This window comes from Nipponia nippon, unplaced genomic scaffold (genome assembly GCF_047370975.1).
Source record: "Nipponia nippon isolate SJK-2023a ecotype South Korea unplaced genomic scaffold, ASM4737097v1 scaffold_4, whole genome shotgun sequence".
Taxonomy (NCBI): Eukaryota; Metazoa; Chordata; class Aves; order Pelecaniformes; family Threskiornithidae; genus Nipponia; species Nipponia nippon.
Window position 1 is genome coordinate 118,857,703 of NW_028262358.1, and position 19,751 is coordinate 118,877,453.

At 45.2% G+C, this 19,751-nt stretch overlaps 2 protein-coding genes across 6 annotated transcripts in view; one reads left to right on the forward strand and one right to left on the reverse strand.

Moving 5' to 3' along the window:
• FKBP1B (FKBP prolyl isomerase 1B) overlaps positions 1-11,000 on the forward strand; it is an 80,791-nt gene extending 69,791 nt beyond the window's left edge. For all 3 annotated transcript variants that reach the window (XM_087775397.1, XM_009467408.2, XM_087775396.1), the window contains 2 exons: positions 6,851-6,963; positions 9,602-11,000. In XM_087775397.1, coding sequence (XP_087631523.1) covers positions 6,853-6,963; positions 9,602-9,730 — 240 coding nt within the window. In that variant the 5' untranslated portion in view covers positions 6,851-6,852 and the 3' untranslated portion in view covers positions 9,731-11,000. The remainder of the gene's footprint in view (positions 1-6,850; positions 6,964-9,601) is intronic.
• A 3,519-nt stretch (positions 11,001-14,519) lies between these two features.
• On the reverse strand, positions 14,520-19,699 carry SF3B6 (splicing factor 3b subunit 6). 3 transcript variants are annotated; one of them, XR_015708344.1, is made up of 5 exons: positions 19,541-19,699; positions 19,145-19,263; positions 16,605-16,743; positions 15,606-16,119; positions 14,520-14,924 (listed from the first exon to the last, which is right to left on the reverse strand). XR_015708344.1 is itself a non-coding variant. In XM_009467318.2 (4 exons), exons 1-4 carry the CDS (start codon positions 19,568-19,570, stop codon positions 16,030-16,032), a joined length of 378 nt encoding a protein of 125 aa, XP_009465593.1. In that variant the 5' UTR covers positions 19,571-19,699; the 3' UTR covers positions 14,520-16,029. The 3 variants fall into 3 exon arrangements, 1 of the variants encoding a protein (XP_009465593.1); XR_015708345.1 differs by adding an exon at positions 16,312-16,431 and having other exon boundaries at positions 14,520-16,119; XM_009467318.2 differs by having other exon boundaries at positions 14,520-16,119.
• Positions 19,700-19,751: the final 52 nt, after the last annotated feature.

Here is a 19,751-nt window from a genome sequence, read left to right on the forward strand (position 1 = left end):
TCGAGCCAGTGATTGTTTGTCATGGCAACAAATGGCACGTTCAAATCGTTCCTGTTGCCTTTTTAAACAACAACAAAAAAATTGTGGTGAAGAGCCACAGAGGTGCACCCCCAGAGTCCACTATTATCCCTCTAGATTGAAAATTCCCTTAAAAAGATTAATCACTTTTTCTTAAGTGGCTGTAAACTGTCAGGAAAATACAGTCTAAGCCAGCAAATCCTTTTTTCCTCATAAGGCTTTGTTTATATTAAGCAGAGGAACCGTTAGCTGGGAAAAACTGAGTTTGTGTTTACAGCGGTACTAAACCTCTGTTGCTGAACCTTTCCCTTGAAAAGCCATGCTTCCCTTCTCACTTCAGTTGCCCAAGTCCCTGTACGGGGCGCAGTAAGGGGGCCCACTAGTCAAACATAGCGTAGGACATGAAAGCATCCTCCGGCTCACATTCAACGCTCGCTCTTCATTTCCATTACAACAATCATCATTTTTGATGAAAACAATTTTCATCAGTAAAATTGATGAGACACCAAATTTGTCCGGGAAAGAGTTTGCTTTGGAAGTCAAATACAGGAGATCAGAGGAATGCGCTACGTACTGCATGGTTGTTTGGGAGCAGGCTCATGGCCAGGTATAACTACAGATTACTGGGAGCTCTTGTTATGATGAAAAGGTGTAAAACAGTGAACTGCATTTTGAGGTAATAATGAAATGGCAAATGAAGATGTAAGAGGTGTGAGATATCCGGCTTACGCAGATCTGGATTCTGATGGAATGAGCTGGAGAGCTGAGGCATGGTAGCTCTCCTAGGCATTTCCCTGGGAAGCAGAAACGCAAGGCACCGGCTGTATTTGCCTAGAAAATTGTTGCCCAGATCTCTCCATTTAACACTAAGACATATGGGAACTGTTCTTGTTCCTGATGGGAAGCCACAAGTTTTTCAGGTGTGTTAGCATGAGGCTCAGCCACGAGCGAGGGGGGAACGCCGCTGAACGCAGAGGAGGTATCCTGCTTCACCGCAGTATGTCAGAACTGAGTCCTGAAGAGAAAGGATCTATTTTAATGTAAAATGCAAATAACACCACGGAAATCGGTGGAGTTCTGCTGGTGTAAACCAGCCTGGGATGTGATTTGTGACTTTATGGATGTGTTTCTCCCACCACTCCCGTGTGATTATGCTGAACTCCTCTGCTTTGCTGAACTGTGTCTTCCTCTGTGCACGGTGAAGGTGTCAATGTTGACACAAAGGCTTTTGTACAGTTTCTAGAAAATTCCCAAAAATATATTTTCCAGACTAAAAGTGTATATTAGTAATAGTTACAGGTTGTAAATGGGGGGAAAACCAGAATTTCCAGCCTTTGTGATATTCTCCTGACAGAATATTGACATATTTTGACATAGAAACAATATATTTTAAAGAAAAAAAGAAACACTTGAGATCAAAAAGCCTTAACCCACAGCGACACTAACTGCAGCAAATGCTGCAGGAACCAGACCGAATGACATGTTTGTAACAGCACAGATTTATTACAAGGCATGATTGGAAAGGTGATTGCATTAAAGAGCATCAAAATACAGTCCCTGTCCTGAAGAACCTCTGGTCTACATAAAATGAAACGGGATAGTGTCCTAGAAACACCACCTGAGTATCTGCCCCTTTCTGCTGCCAACATACGTTCAGCAAGTAGCTGTCTTCAAGTGTATGTATCGCCTTTACGTTCTGTAGGTAGCTACAGTTTGCAAAAATAAGGTAACGGAATACTTTGCAGATGAATGTTGCTGTTTTTTGAAAGTCATCTATTCAATTTATCCCCTTAGTACTTGTGAGGTAAAGTGAATCCCATTGTACAGGCTAAAAGGAGAGCAACTAGGGAAATCAAGGGATTTGTCCCGGATTACGATCGCCGTCTTGTGATTCCCAGAATGTGTCCACACTGCAAAGACAAATAATTCAGTAAACACTGGAGCCACTGAAGCCTGGGATGCAATTTGGTCTGCTTCATTTCGGTACAGACGGATGAGTTAATACCTCCTCGCTAGGGCCCTATAAAAAGCTGGCAGTCTAGCGTTTAAAATTAATGTTGTTGACTTTTTTACTTTTGTAAGTTAGTTGACTGAGAATGATAAACAATTCCAGGAGGTTATTGCAGTACTAACATCTAAATCTAGGTGGGATGAATCATTCTTGGAGATACCTCTCTTTCTCCATTAACTGCAGAAGTAGCCTAGATGACAGGTTGAGAGGCAGTTTCTACCTTTGAGATGGTTCATGTTAGCAGTGGAATTTTACACATAAATTTTCAGGATTCAGGCACGAGAGGTTGACGGGCTAGCTATGGAGGGCCTTTGGTGTTCTCTCTCTCCACCCGTCTTCTGTATAGATAATGGTTTGGGCACGGTTTGGGGCACGGTTTTGCTGGGACCATAAGTGTGAGTTAGGTGTCTCAATAGCTGGGCTGGCTCTGTGGGTTTGTGTTAGGTGGTTGGATGAATTCCCAGCTGAATCATTCTCACATGAACGAACCCGCTGGTAAAAAGAAACTTAAACTTTGCTCCAGCTGCAGCATTCCTGCCTTTCCCTTCCTGACCTCTCCTCAGTAACGTAGGTTCTCTGATAACAGGTAAAGATTGAACCTTTCTCTCGGTAGAAGCACTTACAGGATCTTCTTCCTACGCAGATTTCTTTTCGTTACCTGCACAGGATCTGTATGTCAGTATGAACGCTAGTCCTCTGTCAAACTTGGTTGAAATTGGCTAAAAGATTCAGAGGTTCTGAGGCAAGTACAGACGGTGTCATTAGCCCTCTCCCCTTAGGAAACAGACTTAAATGATGCGATCTTAGCTGAGGTTGACTGACCTCAGTTAGTTAATTAATGTTAAAAGAGTAGTGCAGACACACCTATGTTTTAATAAGAAATAACAGCTTGTGTTAAACCTAGACTGAAGTTTTGGTGTCACTGCTGTTTTAGCCCAAACGGCGTTGTATTATTGGCAGTTCAGATGGATCCCCAGTCATGTTCCTCGACAAAATGATTTGTCTGCTCTTTGATCTTCAGCTTCAATGAGCTGAACTTCAATGATTTAGCAGGACCCATAGTCTGAAACGTCTCCTTTTCTACAGCCACCTGATTTCTAAAACGTAGTTATTAATTAGGACACCTTGTAGATCAGAATGTTTTCAAATCCACACAATATTCTGATAACTGAGTTTGTACAATTCATTATTTTAATACAGTGATGGTTACCTTTCAGGATCAAATGTAAGGTTATTCTAACAAGTAAGCATATAGGCATCCAGTTGTCCTTGCTCAGTCAAAGCTCTTATTGATTGTTCTGACTTTGCAGAACAATGTCGTCATTCAGTTCCAGATTGTGGGGTTTTTTTCTCCTTGTTGTTAGCTAGATAAATAAAGATGCTAGCAGGCTGAAGATGGGCATCCGTCCTTGTTGAAGAATATTAACCAAATCAATTTTTTCACAAAAAGAAAATCAATTGATGCATTAGCAAGAGAGAAAATAAAACATTATGCTGTTTTAGCTCCCAGGAGCCTGAATAGTTGACTCTTAACTTTCAGAGATAGAGAGATAAAAAAGATCTAAAGTTCAGATCTAAATCCGGATCGGAACTTCTCCAGGGCACATGGGGACTCTGACTCATTTCTAAACTAGATGTACGTTTAAAGGGCAGTCATATAAAAATTGACCCTCCTGGCAGAGCTTCGGCCAATATGGACACATCTGACTCTTTGAATCCCAGTCTGTCCTCCAAAAGCAGTAAGGTGGGGTGATGACGGAGGAGGTTACGGTTCTGAACTCATCACCTGATGAATTTTCAGCCGTTGCTGACAATAGGATGTTGCTGTAAACATAGGTGAAGAAGCCTGTTTTCTTCTATAAGGCCTAACACGTCTTCTCTAGGCTTTCGATGGTGAAATGGGAGTCAGTTTTTATATTAGACGAGCAAGCTCGTGGGCAGATAGAAACATTATTTGAAATGGGAAACATTGTCCAGTAGCTGTTGTCAGGGTCTCTGAAGAGTTTATTCTGGTTCTGCCGCCGGTTTGATGTGTGGTATTTAGTAAACCATCAGACCTTTAAGCTAAGTATTTTAATAGGATTTAGTTACAAAATGAAGTGAAAGCATATTAAAGTGCTGTGGAACTTTGTATCTGAATCTGAACTTCCAGACTGAGGCTATTTTATAATAAATATCTTCTTCTACCTCCTTGGGCCACTGTGAAGAATAATTAATGTTTGCATACCGCTTTGAACATGCAGACTGTAATGACAGTACTAAGTTTTAATATTAAAACTATTAAATATTGGGATTCTGTAATAGTCTCCTTCCATTTCCTAGAATCATAAGGGTTTATGATGTGTTTAAAAATAAAATTGCTGTCAGGAAGGACTGCCATTTAAATTTAAGATCAAATACTTCGAAAAGGATTATATGATATGCCTGAGAGTTCCCCCCGAGCTGCTGCTCGCTGCCTGCTCTCCTCCATATGCTGGCTGGTTTTCCGCATTACAAACGAGCCCGTGTTTGTCTGTAGCTAGAAAGCCTGGTGCAGGCAGCTGGGGCGGCTTTCTAGCCTGCGTGGAGCGGGGTGAGGGCTATCGCTGAGCCGATACATTGCATAATACGTCTATGTACTTGCATCGGAGCATACATAAAATACTTCACTTTATACTGTGAAAAACTTAAGGAATAAGACAAACGCTGATGGTGAAGGTTATGAAGCGTACCTTACGCAGGTTATTTGATAATTTTCTTCCTAAGGCCTTATACACACACACACACATCTCTGAAGTACCAACTTTGACAAATGTTGGACGTGGTCAACAGCTAATTTGCCTTAATATGGCATTTGGTTTTAATATTGATGTAAAATATCGAGACACAGAACCCCACTGGAACGATCAAATACTGTGTACTCATTTACTGCAACTCCAGAATGCCATCACCACTGATTTAACTACTAATGAATTTGGAAGCATCGATGTCTGAGCTAGTTGTTTGGCCTTCCCTTATATTCCTTGCAAAGAAATAGGCACTGCTAGGATGCGATTCATTATGTCCTAATGTAGATCCCTAGATTTGGTTAGAGAAATTGCCCCCTGAAAGTGCATTTTTCTCTGACTTCATTATAGAGGGAAGCAGAGTAATTAGCTCAAAAGGAGCTGGCTACATCTTGGAAGCATAAAGGTTGGTGAGACCCTTTTAGTCTTTGTTTTTCATTCTGGCACATCTGTTTATATTTACCTTTGATTCATAACACAGACTTTTTAAGCAAGCAAAATATGACTTTTTGTTGTTGTTTGGACAATAACTGATGGTTTTCACTGAAAAATAAAACTTGTGCGTCAAGCTGGTCTATTAATAGAACTGCTTTAATGAAAAGAAACTACGAAGACTGTATTTTTCATATTGGATCATAAAGGCAGTATTTCTCAGCATTTTCTGTCAAAGTTGTGCTTGATAATATTGTTTTCAACCAGAAACTTTCTCAGATACTTGCTTATTAATAAACTTTTCTTTGTACAGCACCTTGCAGAGGAGAGTCATGATACATGCCCAGAACGCTGGCTCTACAGCGTTACAAAGAAAGGATTTATTCTAATATATAAATATCAGCCCAACCTTGCAATATCCAGAGTATAGCATTTTGAAAGAGCAATTACCAGGCACTTTCAAGTTGAAAGCCACCATAATTATCCACTGTTGAAAAGAGAATGAGAATACCTAATCACGTAGCGCACCGTGAAGGTTCATCCGTTCGCTGTAGAATCTGGGCATGCGTTCATAACGTATGGGTTGAAACAGTGTTGTGCCCGTCAAAAGGAATGAGTAAGGCGTTCCTGTCTCGTGGCTGAATGAAAATATAAAGCATGAGGGTAGCAGAGTATTCCTATAAATATCCTTGCTACTTTCATTTTTTTGATTTTTTTCTGTTCTTTCTGTATGAGAAGACACATGCAGGTGTAATGATGTTGTGTAGAAGTTTCACGTGCCTTGTGTAATGCACGTTATTGTAGTACTCCTGAGTAAATAAAGTAGGGAAGGTGAACAGTCCAAGGTACCAAATATTCCATCTAGGTGTGCTGGTATAAATTTACAGGAGCAAGTCAAAGGAGCTGCTCTGTACTTGCAGACGTTTAACTGGCAGCAAATTTGGCTCAAGAGTTCCCAAACCTGAAGCTACGTCCCCACCCTTTGAAGTGGGTGGAAAGCTCCTGTTGACCGTGGTGAGCTTTGGGCCGCACATAGCAGCAGCAACCCCTGGTTGCCCGACGCGTACTCCGCAAGGATTATTCCCTTCAGTTAGTTACGCTGTTAAAAGAATACCTTAAAACAAATGGTAACTATTTAGCGAGAAGAAAACTTAGTAAAATGTATGTGAAATTTGGTTTCTTTGCCTGTAGGCTTGTTTCAGGGAGCTTTTTTGTGTTTAGGAGCAGGCCTGGATCAGGCATCTGCGTTGGGATTCTCTCTGCTGCTGCTTCCCACTTGTTCTTTGCCTGCTTTTATCTACTTAGCTGAGAAGCTCCACTGTGCAAGCAACAGCTCTTCTGTACGTCTGTGCAATGTTTGGTGCAATATGAGTTATAACCTATTGCATTAAGAATAATAGGAAGAATATATTTCCATTTTAGAGCCTAAATTACTAGAAAGCAAAGGTAACAATATGGTACCACTGCGTTTGACTCCCCTGCCTTATCCGGTTTGGATGAGGCTTCAAAGTGAAAATGGAAACGAGCAGCTGATGTGACCAAGACGTTAATTTTTCACTCCTTCCCTCCCAGCACTTAAATTCAGCTGTAGCTCAGATTGAAACTGTGTGTCTTGTTTTGGCAGGAATGCTACAGAATGGAAAGAAGTTTGATTCCTCCAGGGACAGAAACAAGCCTTTCAGGTTCAAGATTGGCAGGCAAGAAGTCATTAAAGGCTTTGAAGAAGGTGTTACACAGGTACAAAGAAGTGATTCTGGCTGAACTTCGAGCCGGCCGAAGGGTGTGTGAGCACAGCACTGCCCGGTGCGATGGTGACAAGACCAAGTGGAAATCACAGTGTAGGATACGGTGTGGTTTTCTGAAAGCGTGGTCCGTTCGAGCACAGTATTTCCTGTAGTTCTCCTCCGTCCGTCCAGGGACATCCCCTGCTCACGAGGCTTTCCACGTGGTAGGCGTTCGGGAGGTGGCGTCCCCTCCCCGTGTGCCAGTGTGCCGCATAAGCCCCGTCCCTTTCCCATGGGCAGCTCCACAAATAGACAGCTGTGGCTAAAGTGTTGCAGGTGGCAGCGTTTTATGGAGTGGCCTTTATTCAGCTACTCCATAAAAGTCCAGGCTGCTGGTTTTGATGATCCATGACCGAGCTACAGATTTTGACCCTTACTGAATAAGGTACCAAACTGCATTGTTAAATGTTTACGACTTCAGGCTCCCAGCTACAAAACTTAACGTTCACTGGCGCACCCTACGCTGAGAAAAGGGAAACTGCCCGCCCTTAATTGCAGTTCGAGTGCCAACACTAGTAAAACCCTAGAAGAGCCACACAGTGCAATTCGTTGCCAGCTCTTGCGTTTTATCTATCTGCAGTGGCGTGAGGGCCCACTACGTGAGGTTGCTTAAGTGCAAGAGTGAATGAGATCAGGGTGCAAATTCCTCATGACTCCCTGTTTTGGGGTCCTAGAGCTCAGCATAGGAGCAAACTGCTCAAATATTGTTACAGGAACAACTATAACAGGAACAACTTCTTATGCTTAAATAGAGAGAAGGGAAGAATGCAAACGGAGAAACAATCCACTGAGGAACGATGCAACTGTGCTTTTCCAGAGAGGGATGGAAGAGAAAATGGTTTCCAGCCCTATGGAGAAAGCAATGCAGGCATTCCCTGCTCTCCAGCCAGAGAAGGAGAAGCCCATCTGAGGAATCCTAGACTCTGAAAAATGCCCACCTTCCTCTCAAGGATTTGAGCTGGACTCTTTATTCTTTGCTTTGCAATAAGGCCTAAGAGCAGCTCAGGACCCCAGCGTGCTGCAGAAACCAGAAGCCAGTGCAGCTAAAGCAGTGGCAGCAAGCGCTGGGTGAATCAGTTTGTCCCTTCCTTGACCGCTCTCGCTCCCTGACTCCTGTCCCTTAATGAATAAGTGGCCGAAAGCCATGCCAGTAACCAGCGTGGCGGCGCGCTGCCCTCCTGCTCCTCCTGGTGGATCACCGACTGAAGTCGAGCTTGTGGCCGTCTCCTTCCACCCCAGGGTTTTGAGGGCTTTGGGGAGTCTGATTGACACAAAGCACTTGAAAAAAGGCAGCTCACTCTGTCTAGCATGCAGATTTTTTTTTTTCAAACCTTGGTTTAATGACTGGCAGATGTCAGCAGCGTCTGCATTTCTCTGCTCAACGTTTGGCAGTTGAAGGTTGCCCCATGCCTAAAGCCCGTGCGTGACTTCCCAGCTGCCTGGCTTGCAGGGCCACCTCGGAGCAGCAGCCAGCCTGCCCCATGCAAACCCCTGCCGGGACCAGGGGAGGCCATCTCCTCCTATACCCTCAGCCCCACGATATGAATACTCCCGGAATGTAGGAGAGTTCATATTCACGTTTTTTTCTTCTACCTAAAGCGATCAAAGCTCTAGCTTTGGCATATTTTATAGGACCTGAACAAAATCCAGCAGGAGATAGCGCGTAATCTGTAGTGCAGTGATGTGCCCCATCTCGGGAGAGAGGTCTGAGTTAAAATCACTGCTTCAGATCAGGGCTTGCCTCTTGGCCAGTGAATATTCAGTTACCAGCGTATGGTGCATGAGTAGCCGTTTGAGGCTGCTCCACCCCAAAATACTCTGTTGGAAGAGCAGGGATTTGATTCTTGACACCCCACATCTCAATGAGCACTGTTACCTCCAGAGCTCATCTGGAGTGAGGGAAATTGGCATTTCTGTCCATCCCAGGGGCAAGGACTCTCTGCGGAGTAAGCAGCAGCTGAGGTGAGACATCTGCCCTTGGGCTTGGGCTGAGTTGAGGGAAATCAGTACCTCTTTTAAGTAGGATTGCATCAGTGTTTGCTTTGCATCTGCCCAGCGGCAGAAAGTTGGGTGCCTGTAGCATTAGCATTTGAGCCAGGGTTTTGAAGTCGTCCCTGGTGGTGGCTGAAGAAGGAAAATTGTTGCTGAATGCTTTTCAGGAGCTGAACTTAACTGTGTTTCAGCACTGATCTCTGATGAATACAAAGCTCTGGTCCTGCCTGTTACTGAGAGCCTTTTCCTAACGCCCGCTGCTGGCATTGCATGTACCCTGCGCTCCGCAGAAGGAACTCACACCTCCTACAGCTGGCTCCAGCGTAGGTAGCATGGACCACAGTACGCATTAAAAAGCCTCTGTGTGAGTCCCAGACTGGCTCTGGCAACCTGAATTAACTGCCGTGAGAAGCCAGAGGAGTGAGGAGACCTTCATCTGAGCTGTTTGTGGCAGCTTCAGCTTGAAGCTGAAAGATGAATCCGATGGTCCCAGCTCTCCTCGATTCTGTAAATCTGCCATGTAGTGATGTGTTCTTTGTTTTCCTCCTAACACTGGTTTTTTGTCTTCTCTTTTTCTTTCTCCATCATCCAAAACCCAGATGAGCTTAGGACAAAGAGCAAAGTTGACCTGCACACCTGAGATGGCCTATGGAGCCACAGGCCACCCAGGGGTCATCCCTCCCAACGCTACTCTCCTCTTCGATGTGGAGCTTCTCAGGTTAGAGTGAATCTTCTCGAGGGAGCTGGCTGGAGACATCTGTCCATAACCATCCGTTCTTTCTCGCCTTGCCAGCAGCGGGAGAAACCTTCACTGGAATCCCCATCTTCCCTGCTCAAGCTGCCCTGTCAATAGCGCCTGCCGCCTGGTTTCTTACGCCTCCCTTCTCTTTTTTAACTTTGTGGTGTCCGTATTTGCCTTTTATTAGAAGCTTTGCTTTGGGAAAAATGTCTACCCTTGTAACATTTTCAAGTTGTACATTTTATTTAATTTGCATGTAAGAAGAATTCACAGTGATGATTGAAAATATATATAAATATAAATATATATATTCCTTATTGAAAAACCACTGCCTTACTGTACACTTAAACCAAGAAAAAAAAAACACAAAAGGTGCTCAAAAAAAAAAATCCAGTGTACGCCTTGTACATGAACGGGCATTAGCCAAACAGAGTTACCTGCGCTGCCACTTTTCTCAACTTGTACGTTCTGCTTGCTGCTGTTTTAAAAAATACTGTCTCATTTAAGAATTAAAAGTATATATATAAAACAATAAAATCTTGATACTTTACAGTTTCTATTTTCTGTTTTTCTCCTCTGGCCACTGGAATTCTTTTTGGTGTGTAAGAAGTTCTTCAAACAATCATCAACCCATTTTTTGTTAATTATTTCTCTTATATGAAATCCACGTAATTCCGCGCACCGCTTCTGTTCCAGATGGCCCGGTGGAAGATCTCTGTGGGACCAGAGGTGCCGGGAACGTGCAAGTAAGGGCTGCTGGGACAGAGAGGTTTCCTGACTCTCCATCTCCCCTGCCCTGCTGGTGGCCCCTCAACTCCGTCCAGAATTTGGCTGCTGAAGAGATGGAAAGCGATGCTTCTCAAAGACAGACATGCAGTGCTGGTCCAGTTCTGCGCCTTTACGACAGTAAAACCAGCGTAAAGTTTTCTGCTGGAGCTGAGAAAGGCTAGAGAAGAGCAGCATTAGTGCGTCCACCTTACAAAACAGATCTGAACGGTGGGATGATGCGGCCACTGAACGCACCGGGTTTTTTTAGGCTGCATCTTCCGATGCAAACTTATTTTGCGCGCTGGGCTCCCGGCACTCGTGACCGAGCAATATTTATTTCATTTGGTGGTTATATGAATTCACGAAATGCTGGTTCCTCCTCTGGAGACGGGAAGATGTGTAGGCTGTCACGCCTGGTTTTAGGAGCAGGACCTGATCAGCAAAGCTGCCTCTTTGCTGTTATTCTGCTTTGCCTAAATGTGATTTCTCCCCTCTGCTGTAGAAAAAAAGAGCATCATTGGGTCACGACGTTATTTTTATTTAACTTGACTATAAGCTATTTGCATAGGTTTCAACTAATGGATTTTTTGATGGAAGGCTTTCAAGCAGGTGGTGAGCTAGCTCCTTGTGTGAGCCTGTGCAGGGAGAACCCCCCTCGCACGAGCAGAGGGACCGCAAGGCTCGGTAGGTCGCTCCCCGTGATACCTGCTGGAGACGAGAGGGAAAAGGAGCACACAACAGCCCGCCTGGCAGTCCGGCCAGCGACTGCCGCTCGTGCTCTTCTTGCTCTAGATGTTCGTTGTACCCACAAAGCTGCATCCAAGTCTGTTAATTAAAAAGCCCATAAACCCCATCCCTTACAGACCGTTACTCACCGAGGGTTGGTGGCGTAAATATTTTTCTTGCTCCCCTCTCTGTAAAGAAACGCAAGGCCTGTCGGGACCCTTTTTTTGGTGGAAAACCAGGATCACAGCAGCAGCAAGATTACACATTCACATTTCACTGATAGTTCTTTTATTTAGGACAGGCTAATTTCCTGTTAATGAATAAGAAATTAGACCTGCCAGGGCTTGATGCCCACCAGCTCTCCCAAACTCTTTTTAAAGGTCCCGGTCTCCTGCCCCGGCCTCTGTCACTGGTCTGGATTTCAGCGGGGGGTTGCGGATCGCAGGCTGTATTGCAGCAGTTGCAGGTGTGAGCTCCTGGAGACGTCTCGGTTAAATGTAACGTAGCCCTGTCGCGCCTGCCAAACACAGGTCGGTTCAGCACAGCCTAAAGCTGCTCCTACCGATGGGCCAGTTTAAGTTAGTTCCTCATTAAAAAAAAAAAAAAAAAAAAGAAAAAAACCATGAAGTATCGGGTTTGGGACCTTTCCTGAATGCTTCGAAAGCGAACAGCGACGCAAAGGGTTGGCTCAGCGTACCTGGAACGGCCGCGCGGTCCCTCCGTCATCTCTTGGTCCTGCTGTTGGCAAGCTTCTGCTGCGCCTAAAGCAGAAAAACCACGTGAAAAAGGTGTTCTGCTGGGCTTTGGGAGCTGGTGGCACTCGCTCGTACCGCCTCGACCTGCAGAGCTGCCGGGCGCTTCCCTTTTGCCCTCAGCGGCACAACCCGGCCATTACCGAGTCTGTAAAATCCGTATCACAGCTGGCTGATGAAGCTCTCCCTCGTCGCCCCTTCTCTGCCGAGACCTTTGTTGGAAGCCGAGATTATTACATTTTTCATGCCAATTTCATTAAAAAAATCTGAAAGGAAAACTAATTGTGCTTTGTGATACTTAGGGAAATTAAGTCTTCAAGGAAATGTAATCTTCAGCTCTTTATTTGACTGCAAATGCGTTAATTTATTTAATTGTATCATCGATCAACACAGTACATATAATTATTGCCACTATATAATGGATCGGAAAAAATTTACTGTCATTGCCTGTGTAATCAGATATGCTCTTGTTACTAATTTCTAAACAGCATCGATGGAAAAAAAATGACCTTCCAGGCTTAATTTCATGCCCTACTTCCTGAAAAATTAAATGGGAAGTGAGCAGGCACAAAAACCAGCACAGATGCGGGGTACGAGGTGGTAACAGCTGCCTTATTTGCTGCCCCCTCTGCCATTCGTATAACCGAACTCATTTCCCTGGCCCTCGATACTACCTTTCAAACAAAATCTTGAGCAGGCCTCATCAAAGCAATCCTCCAGGCATTCCATTTCCATTCCCTCTCTCTTGCAGGTACAAATTATTATTTCATTTTACACGTGCAGGGACGTGGAAAGCCCTCAACAGGCTCTAGAAGAAAAAGTATGAAATGGAATATTTAATGAAATGCAGCAGCTGAGCTCTCCTAGAAATCAAAAGCTGCTGATCTTGAGCATTCACTGAAGGAATTTTTATTCATCTTATTACCCTAAAGAATTGCTTTTTATATATGTTTTTCAAACAGCATCAAATCCTCATCAAAACAGACACCGCAGCGCAAGCACCACGCTCTCCGCTGTTGACAGAAGCAATGTGGTATTTGCATCTCATTTTAAACAAGGCTGGCGGGATGCGGCACCGTTATCAGCACTTTGATATTTTATTATCAGTATTTATTATTCTTTATTAGAAGCGCAAATCCAGCATGGTAACAAGCACCTCCAGTTCCTGTTACAGGGAGGGGCCTGCTAAATGCCCAGCCACTGCTGCAAATGGCCCCAGCTATCCTAGCGTCTGGCACACGTATGTATATACACGGTGTGTGTATATATATATATATATATAAAGCATCCATAGATGGGGGGGCGGTTTGCAACCTTTGAAAAGCTACGGCTGTTCACACAGAGGCAAGACCTCCAATAGGATTTCATTCCTGTAACCGTTTTTAAGGCAGGCTGGTTTTTACCCGAGAAACTTTGGTCTGTATTAACCTGCCGGGCGAGATCTGAAAGCCGATGAGGGCGAGGAGTAACTGCGCACCGAAGAACGAGGACAGCCCAGCACAGCTGCTTTGCATTTCATGTATGTGCGTGGCAGCTGCAGCTGACAGAGGCGGTGCAGGGCCGGGCGAGCGGGGGAGATGGCAAGGACGTGGCAGCAGAGCCGTATGTTTCTGAGCTCAGCGAGGCGGCCCCAGCTGCTAACGCTCCCGAGGGCGGGGAGGGCTCGCTGGGCCCGCAAGGTTCACGCTGCAAAAAGCAGCGTCAGTTTTAAGGGAAGGACACCGGTACGGAAGAGCCACAGAGCAAGGACAAGGCTTTCTGCTACACACGCAGCTCTCGCTCGCACGTCCGTCTGCCACAGAAGGGAGACCCGGCCCGGGGGTCCCCGCTCGGGCACAGGACGGGATTTCGAGCACCCACGTGAAGCTGCGAGCGCAGCTGAGCCGTTTCAGCGGCCTCCTCCCTGCTGCTCTGGGGTGAAGCAGCCAGCTCAGCGCATCGCCGCTGCCCTTCCCGCAGCTCCCAGCTGGGAAACAGCGTGCGGAAGGGGCCTCCTCCGTGGGAGGGAGGGCGGGACGTCGGTGCCCACAGCTGGGCACCCTTCCCCATCGCTCAGGTGCGTGAACATTCGTGTACGTACGGAGACGGACGCTCTGCAAGTTCTTACCGGCATCACAAACGTTCAGGTGACAAATCACTTCCTTTCTAAAAGGAAAGGTCACATGCAGAAGCAGCACAGCATCTACAACTGCCTGAAAGGAGGTTGTAGCGAGGTGGGGGTCGGTCTCTTCTCCCAAGTAACGAGTGATAGGACGAGAGGAAACGGCCTCAAGCTGCGCCAGGGGAGGTTTAGGTTGGATATTAGGAAAAACTTCTTCACCGAAAGGGCAGTCAGGTACTGGCACAGGCTGCCCAGGGAAGTGGTTGAGTCCCCATCCCTGGAGGTATTTAAAAGACGTGTGGACGTGGTGCTCAAGGACATGGTTTAGTGGTGGACTTGGCAGTGCTGGGTTAACGGTTGGACTCGATGATCTTAAGGGTCTTTTCCAGCCTTAACGACTCTATGATTCTGTGAAGCAAGCCTCGATGAAATAAAAGCAAAACTATGTAGACATTTATTATTTTACTAAATGAACACAAGAACAGCATGGGTTTTTTTAAGTGATAGGTTTCAATGAAAATCTAAGGATTAGAAAACGGAGACATTCCTGTACGACAGTATAACACACTGAAAAAAGTTTTGACTGAAATTACAAATCCTCAGGCAAAGTACGTTTGCATCCGCCCGTGTTCTGCACCGGCTGGAAGCTGGATGCTCAGGGAGTTAAACATCACATCCACGCAAATAAACCCTCCCGAGAGGCAGGGTAAGTGCCAGCGGTCACGGGACTTCCAGCTGGTCCAGAACAGAGGCGGGAGTTACTCTTTTCCACTTCCAAAATATACCAGTTGTGCATCCTCTGTATCACACTGATTTTTATTCACAGGACACGAGTGCTGAAAAAAAAGCCAAAAAATTTAAATGTTTTCTTTTTCCTCCACCAGCTACTACACCTAAAAATTACGTACATGAAATATATTACAGTTCAAACATACCGAGTAGAAAACAATCACACTACAGGTATCTAAAATTACCACCATCATCTACCGTCTCGTTTTGGTCGGGTGTTCTCTACTGAACACTAAAAGGCGTGAAACGTCTTCCCGTCGCCCCGAGGAACCTCAGAACAAGCCTGGAGCAGGCACCAAAGATCTCGCACAACCCTAAGTCAGCCCTGCAGCAACGCACTATTAGAGCGAGATTATTTTACCGCAGCTTATGTTTCGTCTCCGTCACTGGGAAGAAAATATTTTGACCAAAGTCACCTAAGCAATTGGATCATTTTGAAAGGCCGTTCATTTTCTATAGTTTGTAAAAGAAACTTTGTTATAAACACGGATTTGGGCTTGCTTTGTTTCCAGTAAGAAGTAGCCTAACGATCACGTAATGGAGTTTGGCTCCTTCAAACATTCCCAGAGGGAGAAAGGCGCAATAAACTGTGTGCAACCTACACAGGTGGGGTGAGCTATCAAACCAGACTTATTCCTTTTTTTTTTTAAAAAAAAAGCACGAAATTCCCTGCGGCGGGGAGACTCGTTGCAATACCCCGTTTTCAGAAAGCAGCAAGCGACATTCACCTCCGTGCAGGCAGCTCATACAGAGCCCCTCGAGCCGTTCGTGTTAACTGGCTGCCGCGCTTCAAATCCGCCCTGGGGACTGGGCAGAACTTGAGGAGGTGGGAGACGCTCAACGTGCCCGGTCCCATCCGGTAAGGTCCTGCTAGAAGCAGGACTGCGGCTATGCAGCATCCACCAGGGCACCCTGGCAACACGGAGGAGCCATGTCCACTTAGGGGGATTTAATCTTAAAGCAGATCTTTTACATTTATTTAATTCTAATTGTGAAGATCTGAAAAGTCAAGTTACAGCTTATCAAATTTAAAAAAGAAAAGTTATACTTCAGTGAGAATTCCTATGTTTAGTTCAAGAACTCAGCGGCAGGGCTTGCCAACAGCTGAACTCAACAGCAGGACTTGCAAAAGAGTTTTCCAAAAAGATCCGTTTATTTTGGTGGGTCTGTATTAATTCCGTATTTTTCCTTGAGAAGCTTAAGCTGTTCCTCTTTCTTCTTTGTGTCCATCTTTTGGAATGCCTGTAATTAGGAAAATAAAAGGTGTGAGAAGAGAAAAAAAGAAATCTCATCTTACGACACGTTATTTCCCCGTAGCCACAACTAACATCGCCACCACACACAGTGTTGCTTAATTCTCGGCCTCGGCGAATGCCACAGTGCCCTGGACACCACCAGTAACAGGCAGAACACCGAGACCCAGAGACTTCTGACCTGTAAAGGAGACCCCACATCCTGCTGCAGCTGTTGGGCTGCAAGGCCCCTGCCACCTCATCTCCAAAGGACACTCAGCACAAGCGTGTTTTTCCACACCCTTGGTCCAAACGTGCGTTTCTGCACACAAATCACCAAGTAAAGATGAAATCCTGACAATTTATCCAATCCATTCCCTCTACCAGTTCGGATTTATTTCCTAAAAATACCCAAGCAACTGCCTTTTCAAACTGAATTTTTTTTAACGCTAGCTACGCTCACAGGTAACTTAAAAAACCCCCAAGTGTACGTACCCTGTTTGCATTATAGTACAAAACGACAAGGTATCTGTTGCACACGTTGAATCCTGACAGGTGATCACAAGCATTTTTGGCATCAAATATGTCTTCATAGACTACATAGGCTGTTCCCCTCGTTTCAGGAGTGTTTCCACTGCAGGCGAGATCCGTTTTTATGTTAAAAATAAACAGGAAATAGTTGTATTAGTCTTTAGCAGTGACTGGGATTAGATTAACTAATGCAACTTCACTAAAAACCAATTTATTGTTATTTTTTCCTAGATATTAAAATGCTGCTTTGCTTTCCACACCAACCTCTGGTTATAGTTTGGAGTCAGAGACGACAGGAAAATGTGACAGAGCACGTGCTGCATTATGCTCCAAAGGGAACTCACCTCTCCACAACAACCGCCAGAAGCTGCTGCTGCTGGGGGTTGTCACATCTCTGGAAATACTTTATGTTTTTATTACAGCAATTAGCTTGTTTTATTTAATATTACAAGACCAGGCTGTCAGTTAATGGCTGTCTGGATCAGATGTCTCCCTCGGATGGAATATGGCTCTTGGCACACCACAAAGTCAATTTAAATGAGTCAAAACAGCCCCGCTGGTGCAAGACCGCTTCAGACACACAACCATCACCTATCGGATCATCAATTCCATCTCCTTTGCCCGAGGGACAGGAGGCACGTCTGGGCACATAACGCTAACTAGCCCGGAGAGACGACAGAGCTGACAGATCCAAAAGACCTCAGCTAAAAGATAGTTACAGTGAACTTAATAATCAGAAGAACTCTAAGGTGCTTGCTTCTAAGAAGAGAACTCCCAAGGACAAACGACATCACGCGCATCCACACCAGGATGCGTACAAAAATGAAGAGGAGAATGGGATGAAAACTGCACAAAGCACAAAAGCTGTTACAAGGGGAGTTCCGTGTTATGCCTCGTCTCGTGACGATGTCAGGATTTCTGTGGAAAACAACACAAAGCGGTGGCTCTGAACGACCAGCAGGGAGGCTGCCAGCACACTGCTTTGATGGAAAGCTCCCCGCATATGCCTTAATTCTTTATGTCCCACTGCCACGCTGCTCCAACCTACATGTTTTCAGAAACCTTAAATATTAGTCCTCCTGTATGCTTATTAGTGAAGAACTCCACCTATGCAGCCAAGCAGTAAGTTTATGCTGTCCCTTGTCCCTTTAACCACTTTCCCAGTCACTTTTGTGGCCCGTCGCTGTATGAGGAAGATCTCACTAGCTACATGTTCCAACACAGCATCAGCAGCACGTCCTGCCTGTCCTTCTTTGTTTACTGAAGGCAATTCCATACATAAAACTCACTTCATTCTGTACACTAGCAATCATTTTTAATCACTACAGCTCTGGAATGAGCACTTCTATTTGGGGTAGTAAAGTTCCGTCTGTTCAGCTGTTTACGTATTTACGTCCTGCATAGTCAGAACAATTAAACATATTGTGGATTAATTACCCATCCCAGTCTCAGAGGACAGGGAAATGGAGAGCGATATAAACGACAAGGATACATTCTGCTCCAGTCCGATCAGCAACCCAGTCGAGAACTCAAGAGATGCTGCAGGTTATTTTGCCAACATGTGGATAAAAGCAATACCAAAAAAAACCCCGTATCAAATATAAACTACATTTCCTTTCTATTTGTACATCTACTGAAATGTGACTTACAACATTTCCTTTTTAAGTATTAAATACCAAGTTTTGTTTCCTCCTCCTCCCCTTCCTAAATATTTTTCAGAAGGAAAAAAAAAAAAAAATCGTTCTGTATGAGTGTCAATACTCCAAACAGCCTTGCTACAGTTCTCAAAAGCTCGCTCTGACTTCCAGCTTCAGCCAACTCTTTCTGCTAGAAACTTAGCAGAACATCATACTAACCAGATGCAATTATGGTTTAATACACAGCATTCAGACAGTACTCAGGACGACAAGGAACATCAGAGCTTGGGTCTTCAATATTTCAAATAACTAAAGAGAAAAGCCTCAGATTTGCTGTAGACATGTTTAACCTCAGTGCATTTTAAAACAAAATTACTCAGATCACCATTACCCACGGATTACATGGCTTGGGGACAAGCTGTATCTGACGCACAGGGAGTTGTTTCTGGTTGACAGGTCCAGCAGCAACAGTAACATCTCTATTTTCCCATTAGTGAAGTATCTAATACTCATGAAGTATGAAAACCGGCTGTGTTCAACTTTTGCCTTCCTTGTTTTTACTTTCAGTTACAGTAAAAGGTTAGCTGTATTTAAGATTTACTTAGGAGAGTAAGTCATAATCTAAGTTCACATCAAATTTAAGCTTTTTTCACCCTACCTACGAGCAATATTACTTTCTAATGAATTCTCAAATAAGAGAAATACCATCACATCCACCCTTGGCACACAGGGATCCTACTAACGTGCATTTAACTCTTTCAGCTGTGAAATCCAGTTGCTACCAACTGCAACAGGAATACTGACATATAACACATATACTAGAGCACGTAAAATCCTTAATTTTTCAAAGAAAGCTAAAATACTTACACTCTGATTTGTCGAATAGGCCCATATTTCCCGAAAATATCATACATTTCCTCCGCTGTGATTTTATATGGCAAGTTCCTAATATACAGGATCCGATTGACTTCCGGAGGCAGCCGAATCTGACGCAGAAACAACATACGGCGTGTTAGACCTAAAGCGCTCACTTCAAACCTTAAAAGCAGCAGCCTACGTGCTAAATCTTGGGGCTAACATGACTGAGAGAGCCCGTGTGCTTCACTGGTCCTTTTGTAACCCCACACAGCTACAGACTTGACGTGCTTCTGTTAAACAAGAGGCCTGCCTGGAGGGGGCCGGGGACGAGGCCGGGCGGGAAGGCCTGCTCCCAGCCCCGGTGGGCTGAGGCGGGCCGGGAAGGGGACAGGGGAGAGCACTCACGTTGGCTCGCTTGGCCGCTTGCATCGCCATGGCGCCGGTCGGAGGGAGGGGGCCGCGGCCTGGGAGAGAAACACCGGCAGTGAGGCCTCCTCCGCGGCGCGCCGCTCGCCTCAGCGGGGGACCCGGATGCTATCCCAGCATGCACCGCGCCGGGCCCGCCGAGGGGCGGGGGAGACACGTGACTGCGTGACCGCCCCGCCCCCGGCCCCGC

Bases quoted from the DNA above. Each gene is read 5' to 3' on its own strand.
- SF3B6 (XM_009467318.2), bottom strand. From the start codon at position 19,570: ATGGCGATGCAAGCGGCCAAGCGAGCCAAC. The intron at 19,264-19,540 runs GTGAGTGCTCTC...TTTCTGCGTCAG, and splicing joins AAGCGGCCAAGCGAGCCAAC to ATTCGGCTGCCTCCGGAAGT. The intron at 16,120-16,604 runs GTACGTACACTT...TCCTAATTACAG, and splicing joins TGTACTATAATGCAAACAGG to GCATTCCAAAAGATGGACAC.